At 37.2% G+C, this 19,398-nt stretch overlaps 1 protein-coding gene across 2 annotated transcripts; it reads right to left on the bottom strand.

Moving 5' to 3' along the window:
* Window positions 1-1,895: 1,895 nt before the first annotated feature.
* Window positions 1,896-19,398, bottom strand: LOC138029836 (WD repeat-containing protein 47-like). 2 transcript variants are annotated; one of them, XM_068877652.1, is made up of 8 exons: window positions 17,340-19,398; window positions 14,526-14,715; window positions 9,948-10,281; window positions 9,067-9,171; window positions 6,453-6,732; window positions 4,025-4,296; window positions 3,142-3,384; window positions 1,896-2,357 (listed from the first exon to the last, which is right to left on the bottom strand). In XM_068877652.1, exons 1-8 carry the CDS (start codon window positions 19,190-19,192, stop codon window positions 2,047-2,049), a joined length of 3,588 nt encoding a protein of 1,195 aa, XP_068733753.1. In that variant the 5' UTR covers window positions 19,193-19,398; the 3' UTR covers window positions 1,896-2,046. The 2 variants fall into 2 exon arrangements, with proteins under 2 accessions (XP_068733753.1, XP_068733757.1); XM_068877656.1 differs by having other exon boundaries at window positions 9,067-9,168.

Below are 19,398 nucleotides of genomic sequence, written 5' to 3'. Positions count from 1 at the left end.
CCTTGACTTTTGGCCGTGATGACCCTGATGTTACATGCAAGAAAGCCTGTGCAAGTGGTATATAATTTTTTGGCATTTTGTACACTTCTGTAAGCAAGCCGGGACCCCATTTGCAAAAAGAGTGCATGATTATTAAAACGTAAATGTAACACTTCTTGCACAGGGTAAATACATCATTATATTTTCTTTTAACTTGAGGTTTTGTTTATTGTTTGTCTTGGTGCAATTTGGGATAAGCCATCACAAGTAAATTTTCAAAGGCTAGCCAAATTCGGGTGAGTGCAATTTGTAGTCTGGGAAAAATTTACGAGTGCTGATTTATCCCAAGTTGCACTGAAGAAAATGTCATTACCCCCGTACTTGTTTATAATACACAATGCAAAAACCTGACCCTGTTTTGCTCCGTCATTGGTAGAAAGATGACAACCTTGATTGACATGTCTACACTTGTGGAAACTTACAGACCAAAAATGAAAAAAACATTCACCTTCAAACTCTGACTTAAAATGTTGTTAATTTCTCCTATCCTGTCCACCACTTTCTTTTGTTGTGCTTTCCTGATTTTCCTTTTGAGGACGGTGCCTACTAATTAAAGATATTTTTGCCCCGGTGTGTGATTATGCAGGAAATGTAGGTCTTAACAAGTGTTATTGAAATCCAAAAAGAAAATTGGGGGTAACCACGCATTTTTCAAAGATAATTCATGAATAATATAATTTTTTGGAAAAAGCTGTAAAATACAAAGCAATGTATGGCAATCTTTCTCAAATTGAAAGTTTATTATCTCTCAAAAATGCATGGTTACCCTCAATTTTCTTTTTGGATACCGAGAGTACTTACTAAGATCTACTTTCTCCGGATAGTTTTAAACCGCGCAAAAATATCCCTATATTAGTAAGCATCGGCGATAGGAAATCCGAGTATCTGGAGATGCGCAGAACGTATGCGCAATAACAATAGTAGGCACCGTCCTTAATCAGTTCAATTTCAACATATTCACTGCCTGTGAATCACATGAAGTGTTCTCATCCAATTATCCATAGCATGGTGAAATTCGTGCATGTATATTATTAAATTCCTTACATATGTATGCATTAACATGCATTAACTAAATATTAGATAATTATTGTGCAATGTGTCGATCCATTCATTTTCTAGAATCTTCTTGACGTCATGGACATTTCCTTAAACCCTGGTTTCAAATTTAAGTTTGTATCCAAACTGCTGACATAAAAAAAATATTCAACATGTTTTCTTAAACTAAGAATGTCACTAACATGAAAGCAAGTCAGCAAGTATGTGAGGAGATTTCAAAAGGAACAGTAAGTAGAATCAAGACATGTCTTTTTTTGTAGACTGCACTTTTGCACTTTATGAGAAAGAAAACTTAGAAAGTTGGAGGGAAGCACTGTGACATTGAACTGTTTACTCTGTTCAGTCTGAAAACTCACCAGGTAAAACAAAAACATATATTACTGTCTGGGACAACCCCTGTCCCCTCCCTGACTTCTAATAACAGCCATGCATAAATTCAAGCGGGCAACACATCCCTGTACATAGTGCTTTTGACAAATCATTCACATTTTCTCTCAGTTTGTGCAAACTATTAATTTTGCAAATGTTCCCCAGGTAATTGGAGATTTCTAAAATCTCCTGTTTTTACGAAAAACCCTTTGTAATCTTTGCATAAGCGCTTTATGCAAGACTGCCATAATTTTTCTGTTCCATTATTTTGTCAAACTGTGTCCAAGTTTCAGACAGTACCCATAGCTAGTGTTGAATTGCAGTTAAGTGTTATAAAGACAAGGGTTGTCAGGAAAAAATAAAATAATCAAAGTTTTTTAAAAAGAATCCTTGTGCATGGTTATGCAAATAGACCAAACAGTTTTGTCCTCACCCATGTCTGTATCACACTCACTAAAAGGCTGCAGACAATACTGTATGGCAACTCTCAAAGATGGAGCAATTTTTCACACCATATTTAGACCTACAAGGGAATGTAGTGTTGGTCTCGTTTTGTTATTAAAGTGAATTTCACCACAGGTTTTAGCCATCAGGAGCCCATAAGCTGACAGTTTTATCAGCACTAGAGCTTAAGAATGCTGGAAGGCTTGGATGCCATCGGCACTGGATCACCTTGTCTCTATGATTTGCTACAACTGCGTATGGTGGAATTCTAATGTCTAGGTCTTTTCTGACATCCATAAGGATGATGCTAGAGTCATATGATCCAGTCAAAAGAAATCTATTATCTGGTGAAAATCGCACTGATCTACAGTCCATTGTATGGGGAGAGAAAAGCTGGAGGGTTCTACCAGCTGTAATATCATAGATCATACAACTGCCATCTTCATGTCCTGTGAAAAAGAAACAACTATGATTAACCTTTGTAAACAGTTTTCTGTGGAAATATTATCAACATAAGTATTTTTTTTCTTCAAGACCACTGGATGCCTTGGCTAGCACAGAAGGTCTTTACTAAAGCCATTATTCCTAAAGCAATGTATAGATCTCATGTGAAATTTAAAGGGGTAGGGCAAAAAAAAAACCATTCCAATGATGGGAGGGGATGGTAGGTAAGGGCAGCATGGACAGGCAACCGGTAGTTAGTTTCAGACCTGTTCTGACCACAAGCTCAAGATGTTCCGGGCAGGCACAGGTTAAAGCTGAAGCTACGCAAGTGACTTTTTGCTTGCAATGGTGATGCAATTTTTAAAAATTGTTGCATTGCCAGCGTGCAGTGAAAATCGGCTGTGTAGACACCCTCACACTGGTGATGAGACAGCTGAAAAAATTGCGAGAAATTAAATGAGTTGAATTTTTTGTGGCAAAGTCACGAACTTTGTCACTCATGTAGCTGTGTTGGAACACTGCCCAGCATTCATGACAATTTGTGATGCATCCAGGGGTTATCAAACCAATCAGATGCAAAGCCAAGTGTAGCCACCACTGCTCGCTGGCGATGTGACAATTAAAAAAAAAACTCGTATCACCATCCCAGGCAAAAAATCGCCCGTGTGGCCGCAGCTCAAACTCTTCAACCACATTTAATAACTTTTTTCATCGGCCTTAAAAGGAGTACGCAATAAATAAGTACAATGCACGCATCATTAGAAAGATGTCTCATTACCCCATATTTACCTGAAGCTAACATGTTGCCAGATGTGTTAACACAGACTGAAGCCACGCAGCTGTCACCTGTGGCTATGGCATCTATGCACCTTTGAGATCGCAAGTCCCACAACCTAACTGTGTTATCTGCAGAACCTGATGCTATTATGTCATCACTGTCAGCATAGACTGCCATGATATGTCCAGAGTGACCCTTAAGTTGTCCTACTGTCTGACCAGTGCTGCAGTCAGATATCATGATATTCCCATCACCTGCATTGTTACATTCAGTAAAACAGTCAAAATTAAAAAGAACTACCTCGCAATGCGACAAGAAGGTGGTCACCTTCTCTTGTACCTCATGGATGAGTAAAAAGACTGGTGTTAGAAAGTTTAACATCTGAAAGTGTCACTTTGAAGACTGAATGGATTGAAACACAGGTAGGGAGCTTTTAAAAGCATGCAATGTTTTTGAGAGGCGGACAGAAACCAGAAGTGAGCTGCTCTCTTTTTAACCGTGCCTTCACATAACCACATTAATAATAAATTATTATTGTTTAGTATCTTTTCTCCATGAGAGATGTTTACGTTAAACTATTCCAGTAGCCTATTATATTAATTATTAAAAGCTAGATCATCGGATAAAGCAATTCTAGAGTTTTGATTGGCTTAGCCATCATGGTATATGAGCAGTGTTTTTTTTCTGTTTTTACAAAATGAAGTAGGGAAGATTTAAAACAATATTATTCATGCACTTGCACTTGTTGGAAAGAGATGATTACAGGCAACTTGGCACTATGTTGCTCCATGGCTACCTATCATCTCACATCCAACGAGCCCTCGTGGAATAATAATTACTATTAAATATACATGAAACTGTATAAATTAAAATAGGCATATTAATATTGGCCACCTGCACCTCCAGATACTAATACTGGTGTACCACTTGCTCTTGAGACAAATGCCAGATCTCTGACAGTACCATTATGAATAGCCAATTCCAACCCAGGCCATGTAACAGAGCAAGTTTCTGCGTCAAACCTTGTCATCTTGATACATTTATCATTCGATCCTGTAGCTATTATGTCTCCAGCTGCACTCCAAGCTACACAGTAAATAGACCCACGATGGTGACGATTGCTTTTGAATAAAATGGTGGGTTGAGGTGGTTGATTATTGTCTTTTCTATTGAATAAAAAAAACCATAAAATTTATGTAAGCAGATCTGAGTTACTGGTTTCACCCACACCATACACGTATCACCAGCAGGGGTTTCAATAATTAGCCACTACCAAAAATAGTGCATTGTTTTTATTTTCTCTTGGGACTTACAATGGTCCCAAGAGAAACTGGAAACAGCAAAATTTTGAAGGGACAAAGAGTATTTTTGATATTGGCTAATTGGCAGAGTAACTGTCAAACCGGCCTAAACTGGCCAGACTTAGTATTTTACTGTCTTACGCCAGACGATTTTACTTGTCAATGGGGAACCCCTGGGAGTCAATGGGTTAAGCACTTATATTGTACTTCCATGTCTGCCACATTTATGTACTTTTTGCTTAGAAGCTTAAATTTGCTCACTGATAAGTGAAACCACAAAGTTTCTATTTTTGACAGTTAATGTGCTCTTGCAGGCTGTTACCATGGTAATGCATCTGCATTAAAACAAGGCCTAAAAGATGCTTATTCCACATTAAATTTTATGCAAAATTCACTTATAAGTTTTTTTTTGCAGCATTTACTTACTTAAAATAATATTTAAAAAATAAAGTACATCTAACAGCTGTTTTTATAGAATTTCATTGCACAGATTTTTCATAATTCGCTGATAGACTTTTTTGGTTTTCCCACATTTTTGTATGTTAAATTTCTGATATAATATATAATTTTTATATATAATTTAAATCTAGAACGTATTTCATAGAGCGCTCAACTCAATCGATTGAGGAGCAATAACAGTCACCACCGAGAAAACAACTGAAACCTACGTTGGACTAGCCACAAACTTCAAGGAACGCTACAAGAACCGCAAAAGATCCTTTTACATTCAAACATAAGAAATGAGACAGAGCTTTCCAAACACGTTTGGAACTTACAAGACGCAAGAAACCGTTTCAAATTAATTGGAAAATTCTTAAAATATGTAGACCCTACAGCAACATTAGCAAGAAATGTAGTCTTTGTCTGAATGAAAAGTTCATAATCATATGTAAGAAAGAACAGTGTAGCCTTAACAGAAGAAACGAATTAGCAACTTCATGCCCCCACAGAAACCGATATGTACTCCGGAACTTTAGAGTAACATAAATGTAAAATATTGACATAATCCCCTTATATCAATGACATGTTTTGTTACCCAGCATCTGCAAAAATGTAACGCCTTTACTATAGCAACAATTCAAATTTCCATATTTAACTGCCAGCTTTCCAATTTCAACAGTTCAGTCGTTAAAATTGCCTGATGAGTGTGGTCCTTGTACCACAACAAACAGTTCTGTAGCATTAAAACGATGGTTACTCGTGAAAGTTAAGTGTTAGCTGTTGCCACTTTCCCACTACTTTAGCTAAAATAACTAAGGAAATGAATGAACTTTGGTTTAATTTGAAGATATGGGGCAAAAATGCAGTGTAATTTAGCTATGTTATGTGCACAACAGCAGCATTCATTCAGTGTCTACACACATGTATTGAGGGCCCATTTTTGTTTTTAATTAGTCAACCACTGGCAACACAGAACAGCACAGTGACTTTCCGAATACCGGTAAAAGCTTCGAACTTACGACTAAATTTTCACATCTGGATTTTTTTTTCATTTCAAGCTATGCTGAACATAGTTCACACTGTTGCTTGTGTTGTTAATAAGTTAAAAGAGTTAGAATTTCTAACTGTGTATGTTAACCCATTGACTCCCAAGGGTTCCCCATTGACGAGTAAAATTGTCTGGCGTTAGACAGAGTAAAATACTAAGTCTGGCTGGTTTCGGCCGGTTTGGGTGTTAAAGGGTTAAGATGACGAGAAAAGTTTGGGGGACACTACATTATTGTTGATGGGAAGGCAGTATCACCCAGTGGCCAGACGGTTCAATGGATTAACAAATGATATTACCACATAAAGCAACATACAAGATACACTTCAATGCCATATTCAAAGACTTGGAAAACTAAGAGTCTGACATACTCTCTACTGATAACAGTCTAGCCTCATACCACTGGAACACCTAAAAGGTGTGGCTTGCAGATCTTCCAAAAGCCCTTATGGAAGGTGCCACAGAACCAATTATTATTATTATTATTATTATTATAGAGTTTACATGCATAATAAGAAGCAAAGAAACTCAATACCTTTCTATTCTCTGCATTGAAGTCAAGCCTTCAGCTGAGCAAACCCGTAATGCCTTAGAGTTTGATCCAATAGCAAACAAATCTCCAGAGGGATGGAAAGCTATGGCTCTGATGGCCTGAACGTCCTCCAATGTGGCAACTGTGTAAAAGTTTGTATCTGATGAGAGCTCTTTGTGCTTCTCCAGAAATGGAGCATGGTTAACAGTTACTGTTGTGTTGTTTGGTGGCGTATTGGTGGAAGGTTTACGATATGTCATATCTATCACTCTTGGTTCCTTACCTAGTTAAAAGCAAACACAACAACTATTAATATTCATTAGCCAATTGGCTACAATGAAGGATAAAATTTGGAGATCTCTCAATAATATCATTGGAGTTGATCCCTGTTGTCCCTGCTTCAGTGATTTGCTGTACCGTAATATTTTTTATTACACATAACATGAGAATTTTGTTCCATAAAGCTCATTTGTACAAATCTACACTGTGTTTTCGCTTTATTTTCACATGTGAAAAAAGCCTATACAGCCAATCAGAATGGCGTACAGCTCTTTGACGTGTGGAAGTATAACTAATTAACGATAGCCTAAAGGCCTTTCCAAGCCAATCACTCATGCAAACCGTACTTTGTTGTTGAATTAAATTAAATTCGCATTTGGTTCTATTGTTAGTCAGTTTTTGTTTTTAATTTGCGTTCAGAAAACTATTTCTGAATCAATGAAAATTCTTGTCTTATGTGTAATAAACAGCTCTCCACATAGAAAGAGCTTTGTATGGGGTTGTATTCACTCCTTGTCTGTGTTTTGACACAAACAATTCAACTCGTGAATAAAACCCTGTACGCCGCACTTTCTATGACATAAACTATATATCCATTCTCCCTCATTTTTTTAATAACTGTTAATAACATTGATACAGTCCATGCCATGTTACAGTGGAAGAATTACACATGGAATTTCACTAAGCTGCACTTGTCAACAGCCAACTGGAAAGGTACAATTTGCAAGCCAGCAAGGCCTGTTGACTTGCATCGTATTTTTGGTCACTTGGGATTAGTCTTTATTTGGAGCTGCTTAAATTGTTTTCTCTCTTTTGTTTCTCTTGTTTTATCTAATCTCTGCTCCAGTACCTGCATAAGCAAATCCATTTAAGTCTAACCACCATTTCAAATAGTGCTAAGATCCCATTTTAAAATGGTTGGTTTTCAATAACTGGCATTGAGTGGCTTGCATGTCTGCCTCGCACCACTGCACTAGAAATTTTCGGTTACCGAAGTCGGAAAGCACAAAAAGGGATTTCTGTTTCTTCAAATAAAACATGGTTGTTCAACTGCCTAGTAACCTGGCGCATACCGCATGTTTGCATGCACGCATCATTGCATGAAAATGCTGGTTGGTACTGATTGTTTTTTATTCTGTATACAAACCTGGCTGATTTAAATGCTTTTGCAAACTTCGTAGTGTTTGGTTTATGAGTTTTAAATTGTTTTGTTTATCATGCAAGATATTATAAATCAAGGGCCAATTAAACCTTGCGCATTTCGCATCGTTGTGCTTATCCTCTAAAGCTCTTTATCCCTGAACAATGAATCAGGTTAGTTTGAGGTTTACATGTTCGATTTTCTGAGAACTTTTTCGAAACTCAAGGGCAAAGTGCCCACATATACAACAACTGCTGAACCACAAAACTATTGAGTGCTTGAGGCCCTGATTTTGTTGTGTATCCACAGTTCCAGAAATCGAAGAATACAAGATTAGTAAAGCTGTATCCCTTGAACATTTAAAAAAGAAATTAAGAAATTCCTTTTTTGCCATCAAAAATATGGGGTCGACTTATACACTGTGACTTATACACGTCAGGTAAATACGGTACACTCATTATTCCACTATTACATCATTTTACCATGTTAATTTTGGTCAAGAGAACGTGCAAAATATGAGAGTATTACACTGTAGAACAGAGCAAATATGGACGGAACTGGAGTTTTTGATGAACAAAATTGTTTTCAACACGATACAAAGCCCGCTAATTTAGCTTGTCACCGCTGGTCTCTCGTCATTTCGTTTATACAATCAAATAAAGGACATTTGGCTGGCTTTCTGTGCCATTTACATCGTTCGCAAGCATCCTGAAGGACAGATGATGGCTTTTTTTAGAAACACTCTTACCAAATAAAATTGAAGCAAAATAACACCTTTTTGTATAGTGGAATAATAAATCTCTTATTTGATGGTTTAACATATAATACTCGCAGACATTTTGCTCATTGCTGGTATTTTTCCTTGCCCCTGCGTGGCTCGGAAAAATACTACACAACTCGCAAAATATCCGCGCGTATTATATGTTAAACCATCCAATAAGATGTATATATTATGATAAGAGCATACCCGTAACTATAAAAAAAGACAATTTGCATGCATGTACCCCTCTCCATGTACTATATTCAGACAGGTGTAAAATGCCACTGAGCAACGTGCCCCAGCTGATTCTAAACTTAAAAGAACAATGCAACAAGCTCAAAAAATAATGTCCTCATAATCTTAATGGTGGGATAAAATTATAATAAAGGAAAAGAAAAGAGAACATTTATCCAAAAGAAAGGTCGAGCTGTCCATACCTTTGGGAACATCACTGTTAATTTTACTGTCTGAAGTCTGTGTTTCCCCAATGTACCCTTCACTATTAGGTGGTTTGACATCTGAAGGTTGCATTCCCAAACCTGCTATAATTAAAGTCAAAATTAGATTAAAACCCAGGATTGACTTCTCTTGAATCTGCCAATAAATACCATGACTTGTAGAACAGGCCTTGGTTTTGTAAAGGGTCCAAGGCCAGATCTGAATCACCCTATCCACCAGACAAATCATTATCAAGCGGATAAACAATAACAAAACCAATTGAGTTACCCAGTGGATAGTTTTATCTTCTCGCACTATTGGTGTCTTAGCACCACATTGCAAAGATGATGATGATGATGATAGCAATATCCACCCTTGGAACAACTGCAATCTTGGACAAAACTCGTTGGGAAAATGTGACGCTCTAATTTGTCTGTGCGATAAAGAGTAAATTCTTCCTACTTTCCCCCGTCCCCCCATTCCAATGTTGTTTTAAAAAGCAACCAAAGGCTTGCACAGTATTTTGCATCACATTACCAACATTGGTATGGGGGGAAGGGGGGAAGGACCAAGATATTTTGTGAGTGCGTGCCAAATGATGCTTAAGCTAGAATTTTCCCAAGAGTTTTGTCCAAGATTGTGGTTCCAGAAGGTACTTCTCGTTTAATGGCAACTACATATTAACTACATAACTACATTGTAAGGACCCCTAAAGTCTGAGACTATTGAAGCAATAAACAAAAGCTTTTTATGTCTTTTCCTCTTTTTTGTTGTCCTTGACTCTTAAAATGGACTTAATGAAATTAGGCAATGCTCCATTGAAACAACAACAAAAGCATTTTGCATTCAATTTCATTTGTTCAAAAATGGTTGTACATACTAGGGCCAACGACAAATGTCCTTGCACTGCTTGAAGGTTGTGCATTTGCTTTGTACCCCTCTTGGCCAATCCCTTGATGGACCTGTCCCATTTGCTGCTGTGAGGTTTGTCTTTGGGGTGTACCAGGTAACATTTCACCATTGGGGCAGGATGAGGCTTGTGAATTCTTATCAAGGTGCTGACCTGGAGTTCTCATTTGTTTGCTTTCATCAAAAGAAGTGGCCTTGTGTTTAGCACCTGTATGGGGTACCAAAGATCGTCGAACTCCATTCACCTTGGGACCTCTCTTCAATGGTACTTGCTGATGCACTGAACTAGATAAGTTCTCTTTATCCTGACAATGATAAGGGGACAGTTGCAATGGCTTAGTTCTGAAAACTTTAAAAACAAATAGTTTTGGACCTCTTCAAGATATATCCCTCTCAAAGAAAGTAAAGTTGAACCCTTTCAAAACAACTTCGCCTGTAACTCTGGCTTGTTAGAGGGGCTGGACGACCTGCGAGCCAGCGAAACATGTGAGTCTCTCATTTTAGTCTAAGCACTCATTTCAAATTGTGCTGATAAACAGTATTTAAGTATAAGCACCTATTTTAAAATGGTTAGCTTTCAATGACTGTGTGATATGCATGTTGACTCCCATGGCTTGCATATTGACTTGCATGGATCGCCATGTTGGTTCGCATGACTTGCACGTGCCTTGCACATTGTCCTCACTTGTTGTTAGCTGGCAGCAAGCAACTATTCAGGCCATTCAGGAGAAATAGTTGGCGAGTTGAGAAACACTGCAGCTAAGTAGCCAGCGGATGTGCTGAAGGTGGCTATTTTTCTTCCTGGAAACTGGCTAATTTTGACCCTACTCTAGTAATAATTTACTGGTATGTGACAGCCAAAACCACATGGCATTCAGAAATCATAAAAGTTCTACACACAAATACAAAAATTTTAAGATGTTCTCTAAACGGGAATAAAGCACAGTCTTTTTAGACATAATTAGTTTCTGACTTAAACCTATTAATTTCTTGAAGCAGAAAAGGGGAGGGATGCTCGTCAGAAATTTTAAATTAAGTCCCTAACTTTAGGAGACCAATTTAGGCGTGGACCAGGCTTTTTTTTACCCCTAAAAGAGACCATATTAAAACACAGAGATACAAAAATACTGTGACTTTTAATAATGGCAAAGACATTATCATCTAATACTTTGACCTACGTGACGAAATGTACAAGTGTAAATATACACTTTTATCTTTCTTTGCGTGCAACCATAAATGAGAGCTTCATGGCTACATATGATTGCATTTTGCCTAGAACACCCTAATTAGGTGAGACCAAAATCCGAAATTTACACCCCAAAGCGAGACGACGAGCATCCCTCTCCTTTTTATATGGGAGTCCCCCCTCCCCTGGGGCACAACCTATTTTACAAACAATGTTATTCCATTCAAAAGGATGAGAATGCAGATCCACACTTAAACCACAGGTACACACTGACATAGAAACATTAAAGGAGGTAATAACTTTAGTGATAAAATTGTACATTGTCCGATCAATAGATATTACCATACATAAATGCAGACAAAAGATAAAGATCACAATTCACTGAATGAGGAGATAAATTGCTGTCAATCACACTTTGATGGCTGCAAAGAAAATGAATGTATTGATTCAAGCCAGAGGTTCTGAAGTCAGCTTTTCTAAGATTTTTTCTTTGATAAAATACAATTACATAGATTAAATTAAAGATCACTGCATCCCAGTTTGATAATGATGTAATCTTCACCTTGAAAGCGTCAATGAGATTGTTTCCAAAACTGCACAGCTCTAGTCTGTAAGTTGCCAGTCCTGGACACCAATATTTTCAATTATAGTTTGGTAAGCAGGGCAAACAATAATAGTAGCAGTTTCTGTCTGGAATATTAGGTGCTCCCTTGGTTGTGAACACAAAAAGGTGATATAGAAACTTCTTTAAGCTGTACTATGAAAATAAGACCTGTTTGATAAGCTAAAGCTAGCCAAGTGAGTAGATTCTAAGGATCGCTGATCGCTTCACTGAAGCAAAAGAAGAGCCCTTAACATACAGGTACCTGTATTGTATGAGGGAAATGACACACTTTACTGTTCAGGAGATACCCAAAAATAAAACATCATGTCTGGTACCCGCAATTCAATCAAAGCTTTCAGAAAACAAACATGGATCACTGAAGGGCGACCCTGTAGAGTGTAACCCTGACTTTGAAATTTCCACAAACAACAACTAAGCTTATTGTTTAAGTATTGCTTTACAGAAAGGTGAAAAGGATAGACCTAGTGTGTCAAATAGACCTACTTTGTCAATGACACTTATCTTTAAACTTTAACACAACATACAGTAACTACGGTCTTCAAATTTTCACTGTGACTGTGCTAACTCAGTGGGAGAATGAAAGCTTGAATATCTCAAAGAATAATAAGATTCAGTGGGAGTTTCATAATAAAAACCGGAGAAAATATAAGGTACACGGAGTGAACACTCCAAGAGATGTAGTCTGTCCAACAGACGTGATCAGACAACTGGTGATCCAAGTGATGATCGAACAGCTGTAGTAGCCCTCAATGACCATGAAATAAATAGTCAAAAGAAGGTTGCAATGGTCTGGTAAATCTGATCTGGTTTAACAGTAGACACAGGTCAACCTTTTCAACTTACTTTGAATGTGAAAACAGGCATTTCTGTCCAGTAGTTTACATGCAAGCTGAGCTGTGGTTAACTCTTTCCACACTAAAACACCTTTCATTGCACAGAAGTACATGTTAAAAAATTCAGTGAAAACAGAAATGACCTCATTAAGTCATAACTAAAGGCAGGTGTGAAAGGGGTGAGTTTATCTGCTTTTGAACAAGAACTCATCATCACTTGATAAAGACACAATCCAAGTACAGTACTTTCATCCCAATTTCCAAGGTGGCAAGCAAGTACCATAAGAAAAAGCCAAATCCAGACTGCAACTTAAATGATCACAGCAATATTCAAGTTACTTCTTCAAAACTTAAAAGGGACAATCACTTCTACAGCACAATTTTTGCACAGAACAAAACTCCAATAATTCTAGCCTTCTATTTTCTATATTTTTTTGAATTCTTTGCCCAGTCTTCATGAAAATGTATTGCAACTTTAGGAATTTATAAAATAACCATCCGAAAGAATAATCTTGTAAATAAACAGATCAAAGCAAACAGTTAACCAAAAACCCTTATCTTAATTACACTTGGTTTTCTTTAGATAACTAGTCAGAGTAAATACAATTTTCAGATGTCTGGTTAATGACAATGAATATAATTGCCAAAGAGTCAGCCGAGCTAAGACGCGAGGCTGACGAGGCGGTGCCCAGCCTTAATGGAGCCGAAGCCGAGAGTGTTGTGTATGCAGAAAAAATTTTGAGTGTTCCAGAGAAAATTTTTATGTAATGTAAGGGAACACAGGCCACTTATCATGTGACTTCAAGCACCAATAAAAGCATGTGTTTTGATGTATGATGTCATTAGACAGATATAGTTCACATGGGTATGTATGATCCTGTATTCGAAAGTGAAAGAAAACACATTTTTTTCCATCTCTCTGATGATTGTGTTGTGTACCCTTGCCTTGAGTGTTCTTTAACATTTATTTTCGAACCAGCACGTTACATATTGAGCGAACAAGCTCTAGGCTGAACCAACGTACATGTTCTTATCGGCTGCTGTAGTCAATTTTGGCCCATGTGACCAGTTTGTTTTTCGTTTTGTGACCATTGAGTTGTGAACAATTTAATTAAATTTTCAAAGGAAATAATATTGTCTATAAAGTACAGAATAATTATTAAACGATCAATTTGACATAATTATAATTCATGGAGATGTATCTTGCAAAATAAAAATTCTACAAGTGAAACAACTTTCATGTGCAAGAGACTTTGATTACCCATGGCATGTTTCACACTGCAAACACTTTCAATTGGCGATTTTGTACATGGCATTGATTTTATCCAGTTTAATTGCTGTATACAAAACATGATGTCATTTATGGTTTAGTTTGAGATACAAAGTGTGCAAGGGTTTCAATTACATGCACATTTCTATTGTTATTGTGTCATTGTTAACTTAGATACATTGTAAGTGGAGTTGCAAAAGAAATAAAAAATTACAATTTCTATTGGGTTCCAAAAATGGCACTCTGATACTAATCTGCAAATTATGTATTACATTGACTGTCTCGTTGGCAAGTTAAGCGATAGCTACTACCCTAACTATTATCACAATGATTACAGAACTAGACAAAAGAAAACATGAAACACAAAGAAAACACAGTACAGTGAGAAGGTTTTCAAAAATAAGCAGTTACTGAAGAAATATCTGAGTATTCAGAGTAAATGCAGATGAGCAATTTAAGGTCTGTTAAAGACAAATGGTGAAGACTATGGATCCAATTCAATATCTTTGTCCTTTATATCATAAAGCAATACCAATCTATTAACAAGACCTCCCTCCCTCCCTGACTCCCCAGGGTGGAACTTGGACTGGGTACAAATATTATAATACATTTAAAAAGAAGATTGATCATCTTACCTTCATCAAGTCAGGTTGTATATCTGACAAAGGCTGCTCTGCTGAAGTATTGTAGTTTCTGCCAACTTTAGATGGCACTGATTCATAGTCAAAAGGTATGCCACGAGGAGTGGCACCATCCACTGATAGGACAGGAGATGCTTCAGGAGCTGGGGTTGATGATAGTCCATGTCTTGTAGACTTGGGTGTGCTAAATGTGTAAAGCAAAACACTAAATTACAAGAACAAAATGATGATTAACACGTACAACATCATCAGGTTGAGGTGAAAGAATGACTGATTGGGAATTAATTTGTCCACAGAGAATACTGTGCATCACTTAAAGCTTTTGAAAGAGAACGAAATATGCTCAAAATTAATAATTGTTAGTTCATTTTTTAGTACAAGGTTATTAAGTTGAGGTTCACGAAGAAAGTTCAAAGAGCCCAGTAGACTTATCAGAAATGCCCAACCGATAGGTTCAGTTGCGTGAGTATCTGACTACCAAGAGGGAGATTGTGGGTTCATGCTCCAGAAAAACCAACAACCAGTGCCTTTAAAGAACTGAGGAGAAAGAATGTGCTGCCCTTGTCTGCAGATCTGGAAATGGTTAGGCTCTCAAGTCTTCTCTTACAAGGACCCTTCTTCATAAACTTTGTGGGACATTAAAGAAAGCACACACTGACAGGGATCTACATGTTAAGTTATTATTGATACATGTAGTAGCTGCTGTTACTAGTGATCTTGCTGACAAGGTAAAGGTGACTGGTAAACTTTGGTTCACTTGAAATTAAAGTTAAAAATTTAATTCCTGTAATGAGGTTCTAAAATTACTGTTACAATATACACTGTACCCTCATATTGTAATGATAGCTAGGTTTGTTTATTCATATATTTTTTTGTTTAATTAAACACAAACTATATTGCATTACCTTGTTACATACATCCAGGTGTGGTGCTTATTTTTACGCATATTGACAGTGTAGAGCTGGCCTAGATCTACTAAATTACATTCTTACTATACATCCTTTCATACGGTCCTTGTTCCTTGTTCAGGAATGAAACTCAAATTTTTACTCTCAACTGGAATTAAATAAAAATTATCTGTACTCTTTTGGACATAAAGAAATACAATGTACATGTAGTTGATTTGTTTGTTTGTTTTGCTCTAAACTGCGAGCGAACAAGTGCTTTTTTACTCTGTTTGCCTAACTGTTTTTCGATGTGCCTCGACATGACAGTGACAAGAAAATTTTGCCCATATGTTATAAACACGTAATCGCAATGAGCTCTCGTAAAATTAAGGAGAAATATTGCTATCTTGTGTTTCAGAAGTTTGTTTAAAGCACATACAGGTAATTTGTTGGAGCTGATCTTGTTCAAAGTTTGTCCTTTCTTGGTTGCCATATTTTTCCAATTCTTGTTTCAAGCCAAGCTGGCGTGTACCTCAAAATGTGAATGATTTCGTTTTTAGAGATAAAGTGGAATAGATTACATAAAACACTCTTTTTTGACCTTGAACTGACCGTCAAAAGTTTCCTAACGGTTTCTAATTTTACTTAGTGTGATTCCTATTCGCAGTCTATTGACAGTTGACTCTGAAATGGCATTTTTTCCTTTTCCATTCAGTCACTGAGGATGTGTTGGTTTTCTTTTAAAACTCAAGCAATTCAAGAAAAACTCATTGCCTATCTGGTGAATTCCACAGTATATTTCATTATTGAAAGACCAATATTGCAGTCATTGCTTCATGATTATTTACTGTGGAATTTACTAGTTAGGCAATGGATTTTTCGAAAATGATTTAATAAAGCAGTAACCGGATACACTAAAACCTTTTAATTTCACTAACCATACAGCCAGTAACAATAAATCACCTAGGAGTTCTGGTTTTAGGCTTGGCTAATTGTATATATTATGTACTGTACCAAGTCTTCCCAAGCTGAAACATTTGAGCCAGGAAGCAAAATTTCCAAAAATCCAAATGTTCAGAATTAATTGAAATTTATAAAAAAAATTAGTCAATGGTTATAGCTAACATGCCTCACTGGCCATTAACCATCTTAAATCCAATAAAACCACTGTTAAATATTATGGCTCCTAGAAACATGTACTTGGCATAAGTCAAAACATTTTGATTGATAATCTAAAGGCATTGTTGGAATAAACACCAGTAGCTACGTCTAAGATTATTTTCATGAATTTTTTGGTACTGTTAGAAAAATTGTTTGGGTGATAACAACAAAAAAACAGTAATAATTTAAAAAGGTGGTCACCTACTACTGTTCTTTGTGCACCTGGCTCCAGTTGTTGAAAATGATGGATAACGCTACCCACCAGATGAATCACTAACCAGCAGATAAACACTAGCAAAATGAATTGAGTTATCCACTGAATAGTGATTCATCCAGCAGATAGCGCTATCCATTGTTTGAACAACTGGGGTCTGATCTACATGTATAAGACCTGTAAAAAACTTTTAACAATTCCTATTACCCTCTCGGTCAAAGTTTTGAGAAACATCACGATTAGTGCAGCAAAAGTAAGCACATGCCAAAAATTTGACAAGGAACAAAATACCTGAGTGTGTAGGCCAACAGGAATGAAATAAATAAATAAATAAATAAATAATTGGTTTCATAATTATGCAGAAAGTAAAGCTCAACTAAGCAACGAACTGTAGCTCTTACTTTTTAAAAAAATCTTTCTTATAAGGATAGTGATATAGCCAGGACAAAAACTTAAATAGCCGATTAAAGGTCCCGGCATCCTGGCTCTAAATAAAAGCCCTGTTTGAAGGTACTGTCCAAGACAATATTTAACTTGATCACTTGCCTGGTATTAAGAACTCCAGAGCCATCAGCTAAGGCCACCCAATGACCCGCACTGAGTGCTACAGGTCCATTAGTCAAAGGTGTAACAGGAAAGGTTTGCTCCGCTGGTGTCACTGGTATCACATCAGAGGCTGTCATGTTAAATTTGTTTTCTTCCAGGTTTAAGTCATCTGGTTTAGTTTTGATTCTTCTGGCAGGAGTGGATGTCATAACTTGATTGACAGAGAAGCTGTTCGGATTTTGATATTTTGAAAGATGACCTGAAACAGGAGTGTTCTCCACAGAATTAATTTTTTCTTTTTCTAATACGTTATGGTTTTGGACAGAGTCTTCTCCATTTTCTACATGAAAGGTTTGCACTGGAGTCCCTTGAGAATCACCACCATGAGACACATTCTCACTTTTCAAGTTTTTCAGAGATTTCATTGACATTGGCCTCTCGTCTTGCAAGTCATCTTGGCCTAGCTCCTCACCATCTGCTTTTCCATGATTGATCCCTCTAAATGATAATTCCTTAAGTTGTCTCTCAAGCTCTAGCTTTTGCTTTTCATGAGCTTCAAGCTGCTTCAGAACATCTTGCTGTTGTTGTTCTTTTAGGGAATGAATTTCTTTGGAATCTTTACTTAACTCAGTGGCATAATTATTTTCGCCAACAGGAGTATAGTGATGATCTTGATCAATGTTATGCAAGTTGTTGTCAAGAATGTGCACTTGCGCTGACAACCTTTCTTTATTTTCCTGATCAATAATTGTTGCATACTCATTAAATCCATTGCTGACAACCTTGGAAGATGGTTCCCTTTTGGAGCCACTTTTATATTGAAATTCATTATAAGAATGTGAAACTTCCTTGGCAGGTTGAGCAGAATGTGGTCGGTTGTTTATTAATATTGCATTAGCATTTTTGCCTTTTTCTAATGCAGCCAGATGTGAAGCAATATCTGCCGTAGCAGGCCTTCCAGAAAGAGATAAGCTTCTTGAAAGAATTTCAGCATCATCTCGTCTGGGAGACTTGTGAAACAGAACACCAGAGGCTTGCTTGACTTTTTTGGAGTCAACTTCTAAATTAGCAGGTTCAAATGGTGTGATGAAAGCTTCTTGTGAGAGATTCTGCAGCCATGACAGAAAATTACCAGAACTCTCTTGTGAAGGTCCATGCAGAATGTGATCTCCGGTGTAGACACGAATATCCTCTGAAAGAACTCCGTTAATTGCTCTCAGTTGACAATAATCTACACAACTCTCAAAACACAAACCTTTGATTAGCAAGTGCAATAATCGGTCTTTAATTGGTGGTATTGTTTTTGGTATTTTGCCATTTAAGCCCTTCTTTTCAATAGGAATAACCCTCTTAAGCAAATCAAGCAGTTGTTCAAAGCATTTCAGTCGTGCCGTTGCAGGACTCCAATCACGGTACTCCGGCTGTTCAGGTAAATTTGGAACACTCAACAACCAGCACAACTTGCTATAATCGCTCTTGTTTGGACAATCCTCTTCCAATTGATTCAAGCACTTGATCAAATCCTCGATCGAATAGCTTGTTGAATTTCCTCCAAAGCCTGACTTGAAGTACAATACTTCCATGAATTTCTGCTTTAAAACAATATAACGGAATCGTTTTGAATCGAAACCATCGATGCCTTCAAATGGCTGAGCAAAGATCAAGATGGCTTCCCATTCCCCGTCAAGCACCAAGTCTCGTAAAAAGAGAATGTCGTCCGATAAGCTACAGTTCACAATCCCAGCTTCTTTTTCAAGGCTTCTCATGGTGTTGTGAAGCTTTCTAGAGTCCAAAAACTCGAGGATAAGCTTGACAACTTGACGATCCTCCACAACTACGCTGGTATTTATCATCTTTGACCAAACAATTGTGAGCTTATGTCCTCGGCCTCAAAGTTCTTCTACAGACTAACGTCAAGTAAAGGCTCGTCTCTTTTAAAGAAAAATCAAAGGCCATTAAAGCGTTTAAATTTCTCTCGCCGGCGGCCGTCAAACGAGATTGTCTTTTCATTATTTTTAACGTGGTTTGTAAATAATGCATCGCGCCAAAAACTTTTCCT

The sequence above is a fragment of the Montipora capricornis genome, chromosome 2 (assembly GCF_036669925.1).
Source record: "Montipora capricornis isolate CH-2021 chromosome 2, ASM3666992v2, whole genome shotgun sequence".
Lineage (NCBI taxonomy): Eukaryota > Metazoa > Cnidaria > Anthozoa > Scleractinia > Acroporidae > Montipora > Montipora capricornis.
Note: the sequence above shows the minus strand (reverse complement) of the source record. Positions and strands in the feature narration are given on the sequence as shown.